Genomic DNA, 22,894 nt, shown 5'->3' with positions numbered 1-22,894 from the left:
GCAAAGTCTAGATGTGCGATTCCGACAGGAAGACTTGGTGGGTCAGATTGACTTCAAGGAGGAAGACTTGGTGACCAAGCAATGGCCGACCATCATATCCTCTTAAGGGGGTCGGCCCCTTGCTTGGTGCCCAAGCAAGAGGGGACCGACCACAATAATTCAAATAAGGAGGGGTGTTTTTGAATTTTTAAAATATTCTCTTTGTAGAAAACTACAAGTTTTAAAAGAGAGATTTTAAATTTAAAAACTTTCCTTATTTGAATTAGGCCACATGTTTTAAAAGAAAGTTTAAAAGTTTTAAAACTTTCCTTTTTTAACCATCCTCATAGTTTAGAAAAAAAAGGAAGAGAAGTTTTAAAATTTAAATTTTCTATCACCATATTAAAAAAGGAAATTTTATAAGAGAAGTTTTAAATTTTAAAACATGGTTTTAATTTTTAAAACTTTCCTATTTTAACTCCTACTTTAGAAAATTGAAAAAGAGCTTGTAAAATTTTATAAGAGGATTTCTTCTTGTAAAATTTTATTAAAAAAAATATATTTCCTTCCTTATAGGGGCCGGCCACCCTTGCTTGGTACCCAAGCAAGGGGCCGACCAATAGGATTAAATCATCATCCAATCTATTCTATGATTGGTGATTGATTCAATCAAGAGGAAAGAAAAGGAAAAATAAAAAGGGAAAAGGAAAAATATGAGGAAGATTTTAATTTTTGTAAAAAGATTTTCCTTATTTGCCTTGGACAAGTATTATAAAAGAAGAAGGGGGAGAGGCTTCATGGGTTAATGAATTATTTTTCTCTCTTCTCTCTAGTCTCCTCCTTAGGGCCGGCCCCTAGCTCTTTATCATGCTAGGGCCGGCCACATATTGCTTGTGGATTCTTTAAGTGGCCGGATACAAGGAGGGGGAGAAGGAGAAGAAGAAGAAGAAGATGATGAAGGAGGCATCTAATTCTAGTCTCTTGCTTGTGCTCTCTCATGATGGTCGGATCTCTCCCCTTCCCTTTCCCTTGCTCTCTTTGGTTCCTAAATTGGTGGTGGTGGTCGGGTTTTAGAGGAGGAAGAAGAAAGCTCTTTGGGTGGTGTTCATCTTGGAGGATCGTAGCCCACACGACGTCCAAGGTGAGGCGAGGAATACGACAGAAGATCTCGAGGTCATTAGTTTACAAAGAGAAGGTATAATTAGCAATTGTTTTCCGCATCATGCTAGTTATTTCTTTTTGTAAGAATTCCAAACACAAGAGGCATTAGATCTAGTATTTCGAATTAGTTTTTAGAATTTGTGTTTTCTTTGTTTTCGAATTTGTGATTCAATTGTTCTTTTTGGTTAACCTAGAGTTATTTAAGGAAATTAAATATTAACTTTCCTTAAAAGGCTTTGTCTAGGCGGTGGTGGTTGCTCCCATATCCAAGAAGGTCATGTGCCTCGCCATGTAGTCCTGGAAGTCAATTTTAGAAATTAATATTTAATGGAATTAATAACATAGGAGGATTTGAATCAATAGTGTTAAGTTCCGCTTGCGATTCAAATCTAAACCATTAAGAACAGATAAGTTAAATTTGGAATCAATGATGTTAAGTTCCGTCTGCGATTCCTAATTTAACTTCTAAAGAACATAATAGGTTATTTAAGGAAATGTTCGACATTTGTACAAAATTTTTGTACAGTGGAACCGGTACGTTTTCCCTAGGACTAACCAACAGATGGGTGGTCGGGTGATACTGGATTGGACCCCTCATGCATATGGTGCCGCATAATCTTTCAGCAGTTTATCGGCCATTCCTGAGGATTCTTTTGCTGTTTGGAAAGCTTTTTGTAAATTCCTTCTCCTCAGAAAGGTCCTGTCAATCTTTGGATCAAATGGTAGCAGCTGTCCTGAAAGGTTAGCTCTACGCATGCAGAAGAAAAGAGAATAAGATAGAAAATATGACAGCAAGAAATAAAAAAAAATGAATACAGTAAGGAAGAAGAGTGAAAATATTTTATTAATAGTAGATTTTTTCCTTTTTTTTTTATGCAGAGAAAAAATAAAGCCTAGTCTAATCCTATATAACTTAGCTAGTGTTATGGACGTAGTCCCCGGCAACGGCGCCAAAAACATGTTACGCTTTCGCAAGTGCACAGATTCTGTTGGTTAGTCCTAGGAAAATGTACCGGTTCCACTGTACAAAATTTTTTTGTACAAGTGTCGAACCTTTCCTTAAATAATCTATTGTGTTCTTTAGAAGTTAAATTGGGAATCACAGACGGAACTTAACATCATTGATTCCAAATTTAACTTATTTGTTCTTAATGGTTTAGATTTGAATCGCAAGCGGAACTTAACACTATTGATTCAAATCTACCTAAGTTATTAATTCCATAAATATTAATTTCCAAAATTGGCTTCCAGGACTGCATGGCGAGGCACATGGCCTTCTTGGATATGGGAGCAACCACCACCGCCTAGGCAAAGCCTTTTAAGGAAAACTAATATTTATTTCCTTAAATAACTCAAGGTTAACCAAAAGGAACAATCGAATCACAAATTCGAAAAAGAAGAAAACACAAACTTAAAAAATAAATTCAAAAAACTAGATCTAATTGCCTCTTGTATTTAGAATTCTTACAAAAAGAAATAACTAGCATGATGCGGAAAACAATTGATAATTATACCTTCTCTTTGTAAACTAATGACCTCGAGATCTTCTGCCGTATTCCTCGCCTCGCCTTGGACGTCGTGTGGGCGACGATCCTCCAAGATGAACACCACCCAAAAGAGTCCTTCCTGTTGGAGCAATCTAGTGACCCTAGGTTTTGATGTTTGGGCAAAGGTTTAAGTTAGGTTTATTGTTGTATTTGATATGCAGTGTGAGTGTGCAGGATACAGGTACAACAAGGAAGTCCAAGTGTGATCTTGGCAAAGGAGGAAAGTCCAAGGATGAGTCTTGGCGGTGTAAGTCCAAGCATGTAGTCTTGGCAACGTAAGTCCAAGTGTAACTTGGCAATGGATGAAGTCTCGGAGGCGCGACCTCTTGGCAAAGGAAGACCCGACAACAATGACAAGGCCGATGGAAGCTCCAGAAGGCAAGACGTGAAGGATGGGGAGGCATCCGAGGGACGCAAGGCTGATGGAGGAGGCTAGAAGGCTAGGTCTAGGTTGGTCGGGCAGGGACGAGTGCTGAGAGATTGTACTCGGAGTAAAATATAAGAATTAGGGTTTACTGTAGCAGTACTGTAGCGTTACTGTAGCAGTACTGTAGCAGTCGACTGCATGTTTTAGCAGTCGACTGGTGCAGTCGACTGGGGCAGTCGACTGGCAGCGAACAGAATGTGTGAAATCGAGCCGTTGAGGTGTAACGGTCGAATTTTTACAGAGGGCAGTCGACTGCATGTTTTAGCAGTCGACTGGTAGGCGGGGTTTTCAACCCGCGGGCTATAAAACCAAAGCTTGGGAGCTTGGTTTGAGTTGACGAAATTAGACTTGGTTAAGGTCTAATTAGTAGTCTACAAGTGCTCAAGAGTTTTCCTTGTGTCCAAGAGGTCTTGGTGAGTTTGTGGTGAGGTTTCTCCACCCACAAGGAGTTTGAGCTAGCCGGAGGTCTTCCGGGGAGTAATCCACCGACGGATAGGGATCGTCCACCTTACGGACACGCCGTGGAGTAGGAGCTTTATCTCCGAACCACGTAAATGATCGTGTAGCTTGGTTTGCATTCTTTCTTGTCTTGTATTTTGTTTAGCTTGTTTATTTTTGTATTATTCCGCTGCGCAAGTTAACAACGTAGGAAGCGAACGATTTGGGTGAGCCGCTATTCACCCCCCTCTAGCGGACGTCAAGGTCCTAACACTTCCTCTTCCTCAAAGATTCGGCCACCACCACCACGAAAGAGAAGAGAGCAAAGGGAAAGGGAGAAGGGAGAGGGCCAGCCACCAAGAGATCTCCAAGCAAAAGAATAAGAGTTTTTTCTCATGAAGCCCCCTCACCCCTTCTTTTATATTACTTGCCCAAGGCAAATAAGGAAAAACTTTTTACAAAAAATAAAATCATCCAAGAGTTTTTCCTTTTCCCTTTTTATTTTTCCTTTTCTTTCCTCTTGATTGAATCAATCACCAAATTTAATTTTGTGATGATTTTAAATAATTTAATATGGCCGGCCACTTGCTTGGGCACCAAGCAAGGTGGCCGGCCACCTCATCAAGGGGAAAAAGGAATTTTATTTTTATAAAATTTTATAAGAAAAACTCTTATAAAATTTTACAAGCTCTCTTTCCTAAAGTAGGAGTTAAAAAAGGAAAGTTCTAAAAATTAAAACCATGTTTTAAAATTTAAAACTTCTCTTACAAAATTTCCTTTTTTAACATGATAATAGAAAATTTTAATTTTAAAACTTATCTCCTTTTTTCTTAAACCATGAGGATGGTTAAAAAAAGGAAAGTTTTAAAGCTTTTAAAACTCTCTATTAAAATATGTGGCCTAATTCAAATAAGGAAAGTTTTAAAAATTAAAATCTCTCTTTTAAAACTTATAGTTTTCTACAAAGAGAAGATTTTAAAAATTCAAAACACCCCTCCTATTTGAATTAATCTTGGCCGACCCCTACATGCTTGGTCACTAAGCAAAAGGGTCGACCCCTATAAAGAGGATGTGGCCGGCCCTTGCTTGGTCACCAAGCATTGGACCGGCCCACTTCTTGGACACCAAGAAGAGCCTTACATTTGGATGGACTTAAGGCTATAATGAGGCTACGATAGGGACCTAGAGGAAAAATTGGTTTTGGCCTTCCGATGAGCTTGAGTATCCCGTGTTCGCCCCGAACACACAACTCAAGTTCATCGATAATAACTCATTCCACTAGAGAGTTATTACCGCACTACCGCACCAATCCCAAATTACATTATGGGCTCCTTCTTATCATGAGTGTGTTAGTCTCCTTGTGTTTAAGATTACGAATGCCTACTAATTAAGTAACTTACTGACAACTCACTTAATTAATATCTAGCTCCAAGAGTAGTACCACTCAACTTTATTGTCATGTCGGACTAGGTCCACCTGCAGGGTTTAACATGGCAATCCTTATGAGCTCCTCTTGGGGACATTCTCAACCTAGATAACTAGGACACAGATTCCTTCTATAATCAACAACACACACTATAAGTAATATCATTTCCCAACCTATCGGGCATATTGATTTATCGAGTAAACCTCACCCTTTGATAAGTCAAAGAAATAAATATTAAATATATGTGCTTGTTATTATATTAGGATTAAGAGCACACACTTCCATAATAACTAAGGTCTAGTTCTTTTACTAAGTCAGTACAAAAAGAACTTACCTAAATGATCCTACTCAATACACTTAAAGTGTATCAGTATAATTTATTAGTCAAGATAAACTAATACTTAATTACACTACGACTATTCTGATGGTTTGTTCCTTTCCATCTTAGTCATGAGCAACTTGTTTATAATTTATAGAGAACCGACAACATGATTTTCTGAGTGTGACACCACACTCCATGTTATCTACTATATAAATTAATTGAACAATTATATTTAACAAATAAATACAGATATTGACCAATGTGATTCTTTTATTTCAACAAATAAATATTTACAAAAGCTAGGCTTTTAGTATACACTCTAACAATCTCCCACTTATACTAAAAGACTAAGCTGCCATATCTGTTGCCTTACATCGGATTCTCATCCCCTCCACATGCCGATCAAAAGCTTTCACCGGAAGGGCCTTTGTGAAAGGATTTGCTAGGTTATCTTCTGATGCAATCTTGGCAACGACAACTTCTCCTCACTTGACGATGTCTCGTATCAGGTGGTACTTGCACTCTATATGTTTACTTGCCTTATAAGCTCGTGGTTCCTTCGAGTTTGCAACTGCACCGCTATTATCACAATAAATTATGATGATCTTGGGCAAACCAGGAATCACATCTAAGTCAATTAGAAAGTTCCTGAGCCATACAGCTTCTTTGGCTGCCTCATAGGCTGCCACATACTCAGCTTCCATGGTTGAGTCCGAGACGCATTTCTGCTTAACACTCCTCCATGCAATGGCTCCACCTCCTAGAGTAAACACATAGACTGATGTAGACTTACTATTGTCCCTATCTGATTGGAAATCCGAATCCGTGTAACCCACAAGGAGCAAATCGTCTGCTTGGTAGACTAGCATATAATCTCTAGTCCTTCTCAGGTACTTTAAAATATTTACTTGGTTTGGAGCTTTCGACGACTCCTACTCTAAGGGTCGCACTCGTTGAGTGCTTTCGTTGGAAAATCCACTAATAGTTTGAAATATTACAAAATTTAAGTACAATAACTATAAGGAAAGGTTACCAACAATAGAGGAAATAAATAGAACTTGATTGTTGGTTGTTGGAGGAGAGTTACAGCGTCGTAGGAGTTTCTTCGAAGCAATGCGCAGGAAAGAAAGTTGTAGCAAATGTTGTCTTTGAGCTGTTAGTCAAAACCTCCTTTTATAACCCCGTCCGGGCATTTGGATCCCCTCCCGAGCGCCTGGACTATGATGATGTTGCGAACTCTCGTCGAAACTTCATCCTCGAAGTTTATCCACCTCCGAGCGCCTGGACCGTTGATGTGGGTCCGGTCAGTCGACGCACTCCAACTTAGCTTTTGGATTATTTTTGCTGGTCCGAACGCCTAGAGCAGCTCTGAGCGCCCGGACTGCCTGGGTGCCCGACCATGCACCCGCCAACCTCATCGATGCTGGTCCGAGCGCCTGGAGAACTCTTTCTTGTCTTTCTTTTTTCTGCAAAAAAGAGTTAGTCCAAGCAATCATAATATGTTCATCCTACAAAATAAAATTAGCACATTAAAAATATTATCAATTTATGATTTAGATCTTGTCTTTCCAAGACCATGACTCAACTTAGACTTCTCAAGTGGCTCTAAGCTGGATCGTACCTAAAGTCCCATCAGGACTTATCATCACTGGATCTCTCTCCTCCAGTGACTTATCTCACTTACCATTTGTAGACTTCCTTGATGTCAGGTTTCTTGACCCACCAGGATTTCCTGCCATATTTCAACCAATCTGGACGTCCTCCTGTCAAATCTCAACCAATCTGGACTTTGTGCTAGCTATCAACCTAGCTAGACTTCTTTCTGCTAGATCTCAACCAATCTAGACTTCGTATCAACTATCAACCTAGCTGGACTTCAGCCTAGTGTTCCGATTCTCTAGTCCCATCAAGTCCTATACACTTAGTAAAAAGGTTAGACAAACAATACATCTAACTCAACCTATTTGTCATACATCAAAACCTTATCATCAGTGCAACCTACACCAACACAATTGTCCCTAGATAAAAATTGACCAGTTTGACTAAGCTCGAGTGGAGTCGAGCTTGAGTTTTGATTTTTAGACAATATGTTGTGACAACATGTTTAGACAATGTGTTGTGGGACATATGTGAGAGAAGTCAAGTAGGTCATGAAGGACCGGTACTTGACTAAAAAAGTCCTAACTGCGGTTAGACAAAGAAAAGTCTAAGTGGGTCAAGGAGGACCGCACGTTAGCAAAGGAAAGTCCTAGCTGCGATTAGGCAAAGGAAAGTCCAACTGGATCAAGGAGGACCGCATGTTGGCAAGGAAAGTCCTAATTACGATTAGGTAAGAAAGTTTAAGTGGATTAATGAGGATCGCATGTTGGCAAAGGAAAGTCCTAATTGCGGTTAGGAAAAGGAAAGTCTAAGTGGGTAGGAGGACCGCACGTTGGAAAGAAAAGTCCAAGTAGATCAAGGGGGACTATACGTTGGCAAGGAAAATCCAACTGCAGTTAGGCCAACAAGTCCAAGTTGATCAAGGAAGATCGCACGTTGGCAGAGGAAAGTCCTAACTAAGGTTAGGCAAAGGGAAGTCCAAGTGGATCAAGGGGATCACACGTTAGCAAGGAAAGTCGTAACTGCAATTAGGCAAGCAAGTCCAAGTTGATCAAGGAGGTTCGCACGTTGGCAAAGGAAAACCCTAATTGTAGTTAGGTAAAAGGAAGTCCAAGTGAGTCAAGGAGGACCGTACTTGATGATCAGAAGTCCAATGGGAAGTTAGCAAAGTCCAAGTGGATCAAAAGATTGACTAGACACTTGGTGGAGAAGACTCAACAGGTCACGGTTGACCAAAGATTTGGCAAGCTAACGCTAAACTTGGGTTAAGCAAGTTAGGGTTGGGTAATTAATCAGGTGATCGATTTAGACTTGTGTCAATCGATTAGTTGGTTGATTGAGCGCATCTCTTCGCGAAGTGCATAGTGAATCGATCAGGTGATTCACCCTGAACCTAATTGATCAAGTGATTGATTGGAAGTTGTTTTTTCGTGAAGCATAGTGCATTGCACTGTGCTGAATCGATTGAGAAGAATTCCAATCGATTGAGGATATCATGAGAGGCTTAATTGATTGACTAATCGATTAAGCTTGGTTGCGAGCGAACAAAGAGCTTCTGAATCAATTAGGTGATCGATTGAAGTTGCTTAATTGATTGAGTAATCGATTGGGTAATCGATTGGGAGAAACACGCGAGCGAATAGAGGACTTCATAATCAATTGTGTGATCGATTAAGAAGGTCTGTAATCGATTGGCTAATCGATTAAGTGATGAAGAAAAGAGTTGTTGTGAGGTTTGGACAGCTGGATGCACTCAGATCTAACGTAGCAATCGTTTGGGGATAAGGCCAATCGACTGGGAGCCCTAATTTGCGGGATATAAAGGCAACAACGAAGATTCAAACGCAATTCTTCTCCACTCTTCACTGTCGATTCTTGAGCTTTGGAAGACAAGTGTCGCTGCACCTTCCAACCGATCAAGAGGCGTTTACAAGCTACAAGAAAGCAAGAAAGGTTTTCATTTGTATTGTGTATTTTCTTTTTGTTTGCATTGTATTTTTTGTATGTGAGTTTGTACGAGGTTTCTCCATCTCCGGAGTGTTTCCAAGAAGGACTATTTTTATAGTGGAGAGTGTACTCTGTGTGGATTCTTGGATTAGTTACCTCGTTGAGGTGGATACCAAGTAAATCTGGGTGTTAGCATTGCTTCGAGTGTTTTCCGCGGCAACTCATCATTGAAGAAGCGATTGGAGCTAATCACCCACCCCTTTAACTCACCGGAGTGCCCTAACAAAAATTTATCCAACTTTGATGTTAGTTTCATTCATGAAATGGAAAAGACAAAGAATGAAATGAAATATTCTACAATTTGATTCATGGAAGAAAATGAATGATCCATCTCAATTTTATGTTTGGTAGTAAAAAATTTCAAACAACAAAAAAGAACACTAAATGAGGGCAAGTTCTGAGCCCATTTATTTCAGTCTTCTGGTCTTTTGCTTACAGAAGGCTGTCAGAGAGACTAAGAAGAACAGCAAAATGATCCCACAAAGGTAATCTTTCTTCACAAATCCAAATCTATGTAAGAAAAACTTATCTGAATATATTGTGATGATCTCTTAAATATCTTCAGTTACAGAGTAGTTTTCATTATCAATATTTTGATCAATGTGTTGATGTTTCTTATCTGTTAGATTTGAGAAACACATGCTTCACCTTGATTGATAAACTTCATCAGTATGAGCATCTTATTGCAGTTTACTCATGGTAATGACTCGTAAGAAAGAAAAGAAAATAAGTATCCTCATTTTCTATGCATACTAGAAAGTTATTGAACATATATTAGATAGTGTGTTTACCAGTATATTCTCAAAATAAAGTTTGATTATTCAGGTCTTTGAAAGTTGCAACTACAAAATGATTATCTGAGAACACAAGCACACAATATATACTACATATTTTACATATGGTCTCAAGAAGGGTAATAAGTAACCATCACTTTTTACAGATTAGTTGGTTATGGATATAGTGTTGCTAACCTATTATCCAAGTAGAGTCTCATATTCTGATTTTTGCGATTACAAAACATGCTGAGAGCATAAACACAATTTGTTTAAATGGTGTAAAGGATTTGTTACATGTTTTTACATAATATTGGTTGGAGCAAAAGAGTGTACAGAGTCAGAGAGTGTGTACATATCATGTGTCAGTATTGTTGGCCCATAGTCTTGAGGCTCATAGTCTTTTGTTCTTTTCCTCGAGTATATCCACTTTGTGTTAGAACTTTATCTGGTGAAAATTTTCATTATTTTATCTTATGAAGCTTTATCCCTGTCGTGTGTGTGTGTATTTATTCAGGTTTGTCCAATATCATCTAAGAAGTTCTAAAAATGGTATGCAGGCAATTAAATTAACAATACCAGCACCCATGCTATTTTGCAATTTGAATGTTTAGTTCGGTTTACAAGTTTACTTTTTCAGATTTTCTTAATCAGATTTGCAACTCCTATAGCACATTGAGTACACTAAAATATTAACTTAAACTTCCTTGAGTTGAACTTTTATTCACCGTGAGATACAAATTACTGTCAAATCTTGAACTAGACAATTCTTTTAAGAAGCTAACTTGAATGATACTTTTTGAGTCGGGTAAAAGCTAATCTTGAATTCATTTTGTCAGCTAGTCAATTGCATTGTAAAGATGATTTGGTCTTCGATCTGCCTTGTATTGTGATTTTATCCGGAAGCTGAGTTAGATGGAGGGAGTCGGTGACGAGGATAAGGACGTTGATGAAAGGAGAACTTGGATCTAGGGCCTCTAGGAACGTTGTAGGCTTTTCTTTCTTACAATGGACCGGGGGTGGGGGTGAAGGAAAGGTCTCTGATGATACCCATGAGCTTGCGCACACGCAAAGAGGTCACATGGGAGTGTTAGAGTAAGAACCAGGGAAGAGGTCTCTGACGCAGACCCTCCGACGCTTAAGTCAAGAGTAGAACAAAGTGAAAAATGAGAACGAAGATGAACAACAGTACTGTGGTAGATGAGTATGTGTGCGCTTACCTGGCCAACGGAGAGAACCTTTCTTTTTACACTATCTATCATAACCTCCGCAATGATGAAGCATCAGAAAATATTGAGTGTCATAACATGTTGGGTGATGGCTGAAGTATGGCAGATTCTCATTGGGTACAGGAAGGTTCAATGTTATGCATATGGCAGAGTATCAGAATATTCCCTTACGAATAACCGTTATTCTCTAACAAGTTGTTGCGATTCCCTGACAGTGTTGTCTCCTAACAATAGTCCGATCAATGCTGGGACCGACCGAGAGTAGACTGGGACAGTGTCCAGAAGAAATGAGGGAACTAAGCCCTAGCGGCCTGGCCAGCTAAGAAGCCAACCGAGAGTAGACTGGGGTGGTGTCTAGGAGAAATGAGGGAATTGAGCTCTGAGGGTCATGTCAACTAAGAAGTCGACCGAGAGTAGATTGGGGTGGAGCCTAGAAGAAATGAGGGGATTGAGCCTTGGGGTCCGACCAGCTAAAAAGTCGATCGAGGTAAACTCGGGCGATGCTCAGGAGAAATGAGAGAACTGAACCTTGAGAGCCAGACCAGCTAAGAAGCCGACTGAGAGCAGACTGTGGTGGTGCCTAGGAGAAATGAGAGGGCTGAGCCCTGGGACCAAGCCAGCTAAGAAGCCAACTAGGGGTAGATCAAAAGTCGTGCTTACGAGGTTGGAGAGTCAAGTCCTAGAAGAACTTTCCGACCTTGACTGTTGTTTCTTATTTTGGACCAGACTAGGAACTTCTTAGTCTTGACTGCTATCTCTCTTTGACTTTTAACTACATGTTATACTATTGACTTTTCGGCCCATTATACTGGACCTCTCCGTTATATGTCATATCATATTATTGCATGTATTATTAGGGATGACAGGAAAGATACATGTACTTTGTCATATTTTTAAGAGAAATTTGTAATATTGTGTTAATGATTATGATCATCTTGCATAACTAAACTAAATGCTTTTGTCTAGATAATTTATCATCTAACAATTGTATTCAAGAACATATGCTTCATTATCCTTGATCCGGTTGTGTAAGGGCATGGGAGTAATTAGTTGGTGAAGGAAGGACAGTTTGGTCTTTTTAAGTCCAATTAGGTTTGACTTTAAAGGGAAGCAGGGTTCGGCTTTTGAAGGGGGGCTTTTTTGGGTTTGGTTCGCCGCCAGGGACAAGGGGGAGGACCACCTCTCTCTCTCCCGTGCTCAGCTCATCACCGGCGCCAGGCGCCGCTGCTAGGAGGAACATAGGGGCATGGCTTGCTTCATGTTTCTTTGCAACCACCTCCTCTCGCCGGTTATAGCTCCGACGCCTATTGCCATCTATCCTCCTCTCCTCGCTGCTGTCTGCTCCCCTGCGGCCAGCCGCCGTCAGCAGCCTCCGCCGCCTTCTTCCGCGGCCACAGCCACAGCGTCGGCTAGTCCTCTAATGCGCTCCACAGCGCCTGTGACGCCTCTATCGCGCTCCGCATCGCCGTCGAGTCCTCATTAGCGCTGGGCTCAAAGATTAGCATAGCCGCCTATAGTGACCGCCGCCGCCCCTTACAGCACTCAGTGCTGCCTCCAGCAACTGCTGTCATCACTGTCGCCTCCTCCGGCAGCGGGCACTACTTATGCTGTTTACCTATGCCGGCCTTTGAGCTGGGATTGGGTTCCAGCCATCGAGCCAATGGGTTTCACTATTCACGTCATTATTATGCTGATGGGTTATTATGCTTAGGAGTTGCAGGTATTATCCGGCCTGTGAGCCGTCTCTTTGGACCCCTGCTACATTAGATCACATGCCACCGCGCTATGACTTGATCAGCATCACTATCAGCTCATCCATCCATCCGAGGGCGCCCCCCTGGGCCAGGGTACGTTCTCGTACCTTCTTTGCATTTAGTTCAATATTCTATTATTATCCGGATATTTATGCATTTGTGGGATTCGCCTCGAGCTCGAGCACCGAGGTACCAGAGACCGGGGGAACCCGGTCGCTGGATACAGGTACAGTTGACCGGAGGAGAACTTCTGACGATCTGGTCAACGTAGCGGACAGCTCATCAACCGGGTCATGAGGATGCGGTCAACCTTCCAGACACGTCACACCGGCAGGTTCGTTTTCTCAGCTTCCAGACAGGATCAAATTGGCGCCGTCTGTGGGAACGCGCCTGATCTGGAACGTGAAGATGGACGACGCCGGAGAGTTCTGCTATCCTCATGACCTAGGTTAGTCTTTCCGTTATCTGTTCTCGGTTAGTTATGTGATTTGTAGTAGTTCTTCGAGCCAAGGCCCCCGAGCCGATCGGCCGGGAGGTTTATATCCGAGCCAGGGGCTCGAACCTGAAGGCCCCCGAGCCGATCGGCCGGGAGGTTTATATCCGAGCCAGGGGCTCGAACCCGAAGGCCCCCGAACCGATCGGCCGGGAGGTTTATATCCGAGCCAGGGGCTCGAACCCGAAGGCCCCCGAGCCGATCGGCCGGGAGGTTTATATCCGAGCCAGGGGCTCGAAGCCGAAGGCCCCCGAGCCGATCGGCCGAGAGGTTTATATCCGAGCCAGGGGCTCGAACCCGAAGGCCCGAAGCCGAAGGCCCCCGAACCGATCGGCCGGGAGGTTTATATCCGAGCCAGGGGCTCGAACCCGAAGGCCCCTGAGCCGATCGGCCGGGAGGTTTATATCCGAGCCAGGGGCTCGAAGCCGAAGGCCCCCGAGCCGATTATATCCGAGCCAGGGGCTCGGCCCCCGAGCCGATCGGCCGGGAGGTTTATATCCGAGCCAGGGGCTCGAAGCCGAAGGCCCCCGAGCCGATCGGCCGGGAGGTTTATATCCGAGCCAGGGGCTCGAAGTCGAAGGCCCCCGAGCCGATCCGCCGGGAGGTTTATATCCGAGCTAGGGGTTCGAAGCCGAAGACCCCCGAGCCGATCGGCCGGGCGGATTATATCCGAGCCAAGGGCTCGATGGTGAAGACCCCCGAGCCGATCGGCCGGGTTTGAATTAACCCTTAGGGCCGTCTAGCCCAGAGTTAAACCGTAGAGTCGAACCGGCGACTATAAAAACCCCGGCTTGAAGACCGTCTAGCCCAGACGTTAAACCGTAGAGTCGAACCGGCGACTATAAAAACCCCGGCTTGAAGACCGTCTAGCCCAGACGTTAAACCGTAGAGTCGAACCGGCGACTATAAAAACCCCGGCTTGAAGACCGTCTAGCCTAGACGTTAAACCGTAGAGTCGAACCGGCGACTATAAAAACCCCGGCTTGAAGACCGTCGAGCTCCGACGTTAAATATCGAGAGTCGAACCGGCGACTATAAAACCCCGGCTTGAAGACCGCTACATGGACGAGTTTATCAGATATTCTATCTCCCCCGTTCGGGGTTGAGCGCATCAGTTATTTCATCTCCCCCGTTCGGGGTCGAGGACCAGCTTCAGATATTCTCTCCCCCGTTCGGGGTCGAGCGGTCGGCACTGGTCGAGGACCAGCTTCAGATATCCTATCCACTCGGCATCGTCCTATTCAGTACCACGCGATTGCCAGGTCGACATTTCACGATCGTTCTTTCGATATCCTATAGGCTGCGCAGTCAGCACTTTCATAGCCGTCCGACCGGTATCGCGCGGCATCGTCCGCCCGGCATTTATCCGACCGATCGACATCATTCCGGTCGCACGCGCGGCATCGTCCGCCCGGCATTTATCCGACCAATCGACATTCCGGTCGCACGCGCGGCATCATCCGCCCGACATTTATCCGACCGATCGACATTCCGGTCGCACGCGCGGCATCATCCGCCCGGCATTTATCCGACCGATCGACATCATTCCGGTCGCACGCGCGGTATCGTCCGCCCGGCATTTATCCGACCGATCGACATTCCGGTCGCACGCGCGGCATCATCTGCCCGGCATTTATCCGACCGATCGACATTCCGGTCGCACGCGCGACATCATCCGCCCGGCATTTATCCGACCGATCGACATCATTCCGGTCGCACGCGCGGTATCGTCCGCCCGGCATTTATCCGACCGATCGACATCATTCCGGTCACACGCGCGGCATCGCCCGCCCCGCATCTATCCATCCGATCGCCGTCATTTCGATCGCTCGCACGACAGCGTTCGTCTAGCATCTATCCATCCGATCGACTGCACTTCGATCATCCGGTCGGTATCTTCATGGTCGCGTACTAGGCATCGCTCGTCCGCTCGGTCTACTTGTTGTCCAGCGTGTTGTTCGGTCTGCTATGCTTGCACTCGTCATGCGCTTGTTGTTTTGCCGCTCATTTGATGTTTTGTCGTTCGCTCGGCCTCGGGCCGATTATCGACTTGATCCGCTCGGCTTGATTACTATTTCATTCGACACCACTATTATAGCGACCGTTCGAGCGACATCATATTATTGGTTCAGCGATTTGGCTTTGACATCGAGAGTGGTTCAATTCTTTGCAATAGACTGTCCAGTCAGTCGGACTCACGCCTCCTTCGACTAGACTTGAAGGGGAGGCTTGTGATCCGGTTGTGTAAGGGCATGGGAGTAATTAGTTGGTGAAGGAAGGACAGTTTGGTCTTTTTAAGTCCAATTAGGTTTGACTTTAAAGGGAAGCAGGGTTCGGCTTTTGAAGGGGGGCTTTTTTGGGTTTGGTTCGCCGCCAGGGACAAGGGGGAGGACCACCTCTCTCTCTCCCGTGCTCAGCTCATCACCGGCGCCAGGCGCCGCTGCTAGGAGGAACATAGGGGCATGGCTTGCTTCATGTTTCTTTGCAACCACCTCCTCTCGCCGGTTACAGCTCCGACGCCTATTGCCATCTATCCTCCTCTCCTCGCTGTCTGCTCCCCTGCGGCCAGCCGCCGTCAGCAGCCTCCGCCGCCTTCTTCCGTGGCCACAGCCACAGCGTCGGCTAGTCCTCTAATGCGCTCCACAGCGCCTGTGACGCCTCTATCGCGCTCCGCATCGCCGTCGAGTCCTCATTAGCGCTGGGCTCAAAGATTAGCATAGCCGCCTATAGTGACCGCCGCCGCCCCTTACAGCACTCAGTGCTGCCTCCAGCGACTGCTGTCATCACTGTCGCCTCCTCCGGCAGCGGGCGCTACTTATGCTGTTTACCTATGCCGGCCTTTGAGCTGGGATTGGGTTCCAGCCATCGAGCCAATGGGTTTCACTATTCACGTCATTATTATGCTGATGGGTTATTATGCTTAGGAGTTGCAGGTATTATCCGGCCTGTGAGCCGTCTCTTTGGACCCCTGCTACATTAGATCACATGTCACCGCGCTATGACTTGATCAGCATCACTATCAGCTCATCCATCCATCCGAGGGCGCCCCCCTGGGCCAGGGTACGTTCTCGTACCTTCTTTGCATTTAGTTCAATATTCTATTATTATCCGGATATTTATGCATTTGTGGGATTCGCCTCGAGCACCGAGGTACCAGAGACCGGGGGAACCCGGTCGCTGGATACAGGTACAGTTGACCGGAGGAGGACTTCTGACGATCTGGTCAACGTAGCGGACAGCTCATCAACTGGGTCATGAGGATGCGGTCAACCTTCCAAACACGTCACACCGACAGGTTCGTTTTCTCAGCTTCCAGACAGGATCAATCCTAATTGCCATTAGCATTACCTTTCAGATTGTTATCTACTAGACTTTCATTACCACCCTACACATTCTTGTTCTACAACATAAAAACAACAAGATTGAGTGAGACATATAGTGCATGATGACATGTAACATTGGATCCCTTCACCCCAACTTGCCCTTAACTGATAGATTGAGCTCACTAAGAAAGGAATATGCTTCATCACAACCAACCCTCACTTTAGCACCTTCTCTTTTCATTTTTTTCTCCCCATCTTTCCTTCTTGTACCACCAAAGCAAAGCCAACTTAGAGCATGTACTTTATATATATATATATATATATATATATATATTATCAGGTATTCAGTTCTTGTGGATTGATTAATTCCCCCTTTGTAGGCCTTAGAGCATGCACTCAAACTCTAAGGAAAAGCAACTCAATTTTGATCTCAACCGAAGGTGAAAGTATAGAACTAAAAGAGAAATGGGAATGCTGGTGACTTCAACTCTCAACGGCAATAAGAAGAACGGCACCAAAATCCAAAAGGTGTGAAAACAAGTTTTCTAAAGGTGATCTGAAAGTTTTTCCAATCAAACCAATAGAAAGGCAAAAGGTGAAGTCTCAACGGCTGCTCGGTGAAGTCTAAAGTGCATAGAAAATAAATAAAGGCGATAGAGGGCAGTATTTTTTTTTCTCGTCCAATATACGAGAACAGTCTCAGTACGGAACAGGAGTTCGCAGCCATTGTTGAGAAGGAAAGGCAAAAGGACAAGGGAATGAGTTTGACGTGGGGCAAGGCTGTTGGTTACGGAGGAAACAGAATTACGTGACGGGTGGTGGTGGTGGTGCCGCTACGCCTACGCTCCGTTCCGTAACCAAACCAGACGGCTCGTTCTCCAGTTAGTTTTTAACTTTCCGGCGGTTGGGGCGACATGACGTCAACCACCGCGGTTGGAGGATAAGATCGAAGCGTAGGAGACGACGACACGGTACGCACTAATCCGTCTTATCCTCTCCGTCACGTAACCATAACTCTGTCCTTTACCAGAAGCAGATCGGGTTGGGTAGTCATAAAATCTGCGCACCCGATCCGATAATCATAGGCGTAGCCTAGCCTGCCTTTGAGTTTCCTTGGATTTTGGATTTTAATTCAGAATCCGACCCGGGTAGGAGTTCGGCCAAGTTGGTCTGATAAGGATAACGGAACAACTTTGACCTAACGAGTCGAGAGTGGAAAAGGAAGCGGGGGGAGGGGAGCGACACGTGTGCGTCAGCCAGCTGTACCCAATTAAACCGCCTCGGTGGGGGTCTGGAAGAGGCGAGCGGGTGCGTGCAGCAGTGCCATTTAACCGGTACACGAACCGACTGCTACCGGTCGCCGCCCAACTCCCCCGTCTCCTCTATATAATTCCAAACTAATCCCGTCTTCTTCGACCTCGCCTCTCTCTTCTTGAGATTTTGTCTTATTTCGATTAAAATGCGAATGAATTGAGGGATTTGAGTAGTTTTTGTTACCTCGATCGGTCGCTGCGGTTTGATTTATTGGGATTGTTGGTCGGAGGATGCCGATGGCGCCTGCGCCGGCGTCTTCGATGGTCGGCCGGATTAGGGCGACGGATCGGATAAAGGGGCCGTGGAGCCCGGAGGAGGATGAGACCTTGAGGCGGCTGGTCGAGCAGCACGGGCCCAGGAACTGGAGTCTGATCAGCCGGTCTATTCCCAGGAGGTCCGGCAAATCGTGCCGCCTCCGGTGGTGTAACCAGCTCTCGCCGCAGGTGGAGCATCGGCCATTCACGGCGCAGGAGGACGAGACCATCGTCCAGGCTCATCGCCGTTTTGGGAATAAGTGGGCCACCATCGCCCGCCTCTTGTCCGGCCGCACCGACAACGCCATAAAGAACCACTGGAACTCCACCCTCAAGCGGAAATCCTCCTCGATGACCTCAGCGGCGGCGCCGGCGTACGGAGAGGACGAGATTCCGGATCTGCCGCCGAAGAGGGCGCGTAGCGTCGGGCCGGTGCTCGCGTCCGCGGGACTCAGCCTGAACCACCCTGACAGCTCTTCCAGGTCCGGTTCGACCGACTCCAGCCAACGGACCCACACAGAAGCAGCATCGCCGCCTCCGGTTTACCGTCCGGCGGCCAGAACCGGCAGCATCGCGCTGCCGCCTTCCTATTCCTCTCCCCCCTTCCAAGACCAGCAGCGCGACTCCACGTCGGAGACCGCGGTTCCCGCCGCTCATCCTTCCGTCGACGAGCACGATCCCCTGACGTCCCTGACGCTAGCACTCCCAGGATCGGATCGAGTGTCCGACATATCCCACCAGAAAAAGAGCAGCCACGACGGATTCAGCAGTAACGAACAGAGGTTTGCCCCGCTCCCAGCAGGCGGAGACGGCGATCCGCCTTTCCAATTTAGCCGGGAGCTCTTGGCGGCGATGCAAGAGATGATCCGCAACGAAGTGAAGAGCTACATGTCGAAGCTGCCGCTTCTAGAAGCCGCCACTCGCGACGCGGCCCGCAAGAACATTGGGCTGATCAAAATCGATTCCGACTAAAACTCGTTCTAACGATGAGAAGACGACGAGATTTCCGCTTCTAAATTTCTCTGTTTTTTCCTCGCTTTTAATTTCATCAGAGAGGTAGATAAAATTAACCACTAATGCAGATACAGTTTGCCCCGAACTCTGTATGTTCGTCGATATGAGAATTTTAGGTGATGGGTCGAACGAATCAAAGAGTATGTTACGGACTTGACTTCTCATTGTCCAAGTGCTACATAACAAATCAAACTCTCCATTTTGTCAAAAGAAGAATGGTCGATATACATAATGTTCCACTGAGATTCAGTGTACCCACTCATGGAGACGTCTATTTGGCAGTCGTCACCGGGTACATCATATCCTGTGGAGCCGTTGCTTGTTTAAGGAGACGAAGAATATGCACATTGGAAGGTGAGAATTTGCTCTATTCTTACAGGAGGAGATGTCGTCGGCTTCAACGCTCTCTGTTTCTATATCGACGCGTTAGATAAATGATTTTTATAGTATTAATTTTATTATTTTTTGTATGAATATAAATGATTTTTTTCACTAAACTCTTCAAAATCTAGGGTCAGTCTTGGATAAGGGTCACAATTCGGGTCGGATTAGTGGATTTGGATTGGTGGGTTGATGGTTGGAATATCAAAATCAAAACCCAACATAATTAATATTTCAAGTTAAATTGTTTGACCTAAATTCAACTCGTTTATTTGAATTTGACACGAACTCAACCTGAAACAACCCACAACCTGAATCCGACCTGATCCAAAATGATCCATTTATAAAAATAAATTCATCTTAACCCGAACTCAATCTAAACTCAACTCGAAATGACTCATTTTATTAAATTATGTTTATTTTAATCCGAACTCAATCAGAATCAGATCATAACCCGACCCGAAAATATTTATAAACGGATTTACGGGTTGTAATTGGGTCATTTCAGGTTGACCCGAACCCTATCCGTTCATTGATCGAGTCAATCAGGTCGACCCGAACCTGACCTGAATCTAATAAGACCTGACCCTAACCTGATTTTTTATATTCGTTTCAAGTTGTGTTTTCGTGTTTGGTAAAAAATTGTCACCCCTAGTATTGGAATCAAACTCATGCTAGGGTGTAAAAAGTGTTCGAGTTTATTTAATTAAGTTAATGAGTCGAGCTCGAGCCTGATTTTAAGCTTGAAAATATTATCAAATCGAACTCAAGCTTAATAATATTTGATTGTGAGTTCTCGAAATATCTATATACACACACACACAGAAATGATATGCAACCCGACGTTTCATGTGCGACCATGAGCGACATGCATACGTAGCGTTGCTAGCTCGATTTCTTTGTAAAAAAATATTCCTTTTATTCTCTCTCCCCTTGTATCTTCTATTCAAAATGGCGATGAAGGAATTTTCTCAAATCTAAATTTCCCTCGCTCTCTCTCTCGCGCGCGCGCGCTCTCACTTCTTCCTTCGCCGTCGTCTTCCATTATAGCTCACTCCTATCGGGCAAGCAAAAGTAAAGGCTCTGCAAGCTAAGCACAACTTACAGTCGCATGCTTGTTTTTGAGTTGGTTGGAAGCTCTCCAAACTGCCACCGAACACATAGTCAATGCCGGTTTGCTTAGCACCCCTCTCCATTCTCGATCATAAGTCTTTCCAGTCCATTTTCTATTTTTCAGTTCTGTATAATATTTTTTATCTCTGATATATCCTAAACGCACAAGCTTTAGCTACTTTCTTACCAATTTTTACTTATATAATTTACCGGGAACTTCCCAAATATCAATTCTCACATTTCATAACTAATGTTAATTCATTTCATTTTATGTTGTAATTCCTGATCATGATCCTAATATATATTAGAAGGATTTATGTTATAACGTACAAGGCGACACCTACTATAACGCTTGCAACCACTTGGATAGCTGATACACGTTGTAGCAGCTACTTCGATGGTTAGCTGCTACACCTTAAACAACTAAATGTCCAAGTCGTTGTACAACATGTAACAGCTACTTAAAGTTGTTACATTTTAAGTTATAATTCCTTCTATTCCTAATATATATTGTTTATACGTGATTCTAAATCATCTATTTAATTAATATAGAAAAAAAATATATGTTGTCTTTATTAGACATTTCAAGTGTTAAATTGTTAATTAATATAGCTACTACAATGTTGTATCAACTACTTGGAATGTTAGCTGCTACAATGTGTTGGAACCCCAAGGTGTTTTGATGTGATCAAACAAGCTAAGTTAGGTCCTGCGTTTGTTTAACCCTTGTGTCTAAGTGTGCAGGAGCTTAGGAACACAGGAAGTCGAGCGGAAGACGCGGCTAGCGAGAAGGACGGCACGGGAGAGAGCCGACGGGCTCGGTGCGTCTGAGGGACGAGGTGTCCGCGGAAGAGTACACCGGTGGACGAGAAGAGCGTGCACGGCGCTCGAGGGACGAGAAACCGGGAAGGAAGGCTGCTCGAGGAGAAGGCCGGAACATGGGTTCGGGTGAGCCCTATTCCGGAAGGCCGAGATCACCCAAGCTAGCGGAGCCGGAGCTAACAGACCCGGACCGAGACTGGGACTTGACGGAGAAGTGATCCCGGACAAAAGTCAACCGCAGTTGACTTTTTGCTCCGGGGCGCCCGGAATGCTTCCGGGCGCCCGGAGTATGATTTTGACCAGGATCGCGATTTTCGCAATCTGACCGTTGGGGATAAAGAACCCTTCAAGGCGCCCCGACCAAGACTATAAATATAGCCTTGGTCCGAAGCTAATGATCAATTAAACACAACTACTTGTAATGCTTTCATTTGTGTTTAGCTTTGTAATTGCGTGCTTTGACAGCTGTAAGAGGTTTCTCCGCTTGAAGGAGAATTTAGTGGGTTTTTCAATTTGTTGGATTAGCAATCCTCTGATTGCAAACCAAGTAAAGTTTCTGTGTCTCTTTTTTTTAATTAGTCTCTGCCTTTTTTTTACAAGTTCTTTTAAGTTAGTTGAATATCCGAGAAGGGTTTTTGGTTTTATTTTGTAGGGCAATTCACCCCTCCCCTCTTGTCGGCCTCCAAAGGGACCTACAAGTGGTATCAGAGCAAGGCGCTTCAGGAGGACTAACCGCCGATCGAAGCAACAAAGATGGCCGGACCAAGCATTGTTCCACCAAAATTCGAGGGGAACTTCGCAGACTGGAAGCGTTGTATGGAGGTATTCCTAAAAACAGATTTTGAAATTCGGTTTATCATGAAATATGGTTTTGTAGCTCCAATAGATAAAGATGGAAAAGAAAAAAAAGAGAGCGATTGGACAAAGAAGGAGCAGAATGAGTCGGTAGCAAATAGCCGTGCGGAACATCACCTGCTGAGCGTGTTACCGCATCAAGAGGTCAACCGCATCGGAAACTATTTATCTGCTAAAGAACTTTGGGAGAATTTCTTGGAACTCCACGAAGGCACGTCCGAAGCGAAGCTCGCTAGAAGGGACATCCTCCGCAACAAACTGATGAACATCCGTCTGGAGAAAGGTGAGAAAGTAGCTGGTCTACATGCGAAGGTAAAAGAACTAGTTACTTGTCCTGAAAACCTTGGTGAAACGGTAACAAACCGGGACACTATACGCTACGCGCTCAACGCGTTTCCAAGAACTCCGGAGTGGACATCAATCGCCGACGCCTACTACATCTCAAAAGACCTGGAGGTAAGTACTTTAGAAGAGTTGTTTTCTACTCTTGAATTGCATGAAACCAGGTGTGCAGGAACCGACAAAGGTAACCGTCTTGGGCGGTAAGGAAGGTCGACCTGCATGGAACTCGAAGGCGATCAAACGTCGAAGCATAGGTTTAAAAAAGTTTTTAGATCTAGGTAGAAGAAAGGTACGGTGCTACCAGTGTCAGAAGGAGGGACA

At 44.7% G+C, this 22,894-nt stretch overlaps 1 protein-coding gene across 1 annotated transcript; it reads left to right on the top strand.

Annotated features, from left to right (window-relative positions):
* The first annotated feature begins 17,883 nt into the window (after window positions 1–17,883).
* Window positions 17,884–19,224, top strand: LOC122034973 (transcription factor MYB44-like). Its single transcript, XM_042594326.1, has one exon. It carries the CDS (start codon window positions 18,023–18,025, stop codon window positions 19,016–19,018), a length of 996 nt encoding a protein of 331 aa, XP_042450260.1. The 5' UTR covers window positions 17,884–18,022; the 3' UTR covers window positions 19,019–19,224.
* Window positions 19,225–22,894: the final 3,670 nt, after the last annotated feature.

The sequence above is a fragment of the Zingiber officinale genome, chromosome 11B (assembly GCF_018446385.1).
Source record: "Zingiber officinale cultivar Zhangliang chromosome 11B, Zo_v1.1, whole genome shotgun sequence".
Classification (NCBI taxonomy): Eukaryota; Viridiplantae; Streptophyta; class Magnoliopsida; order Zingiberales; family Zingiberaceae; genus Zingiber; species Zingiber officinale.
Note: the sequence above shows the minus strand (reverse complement) of the source record. Positions and strands in the feature narration are given on the sequence as shown.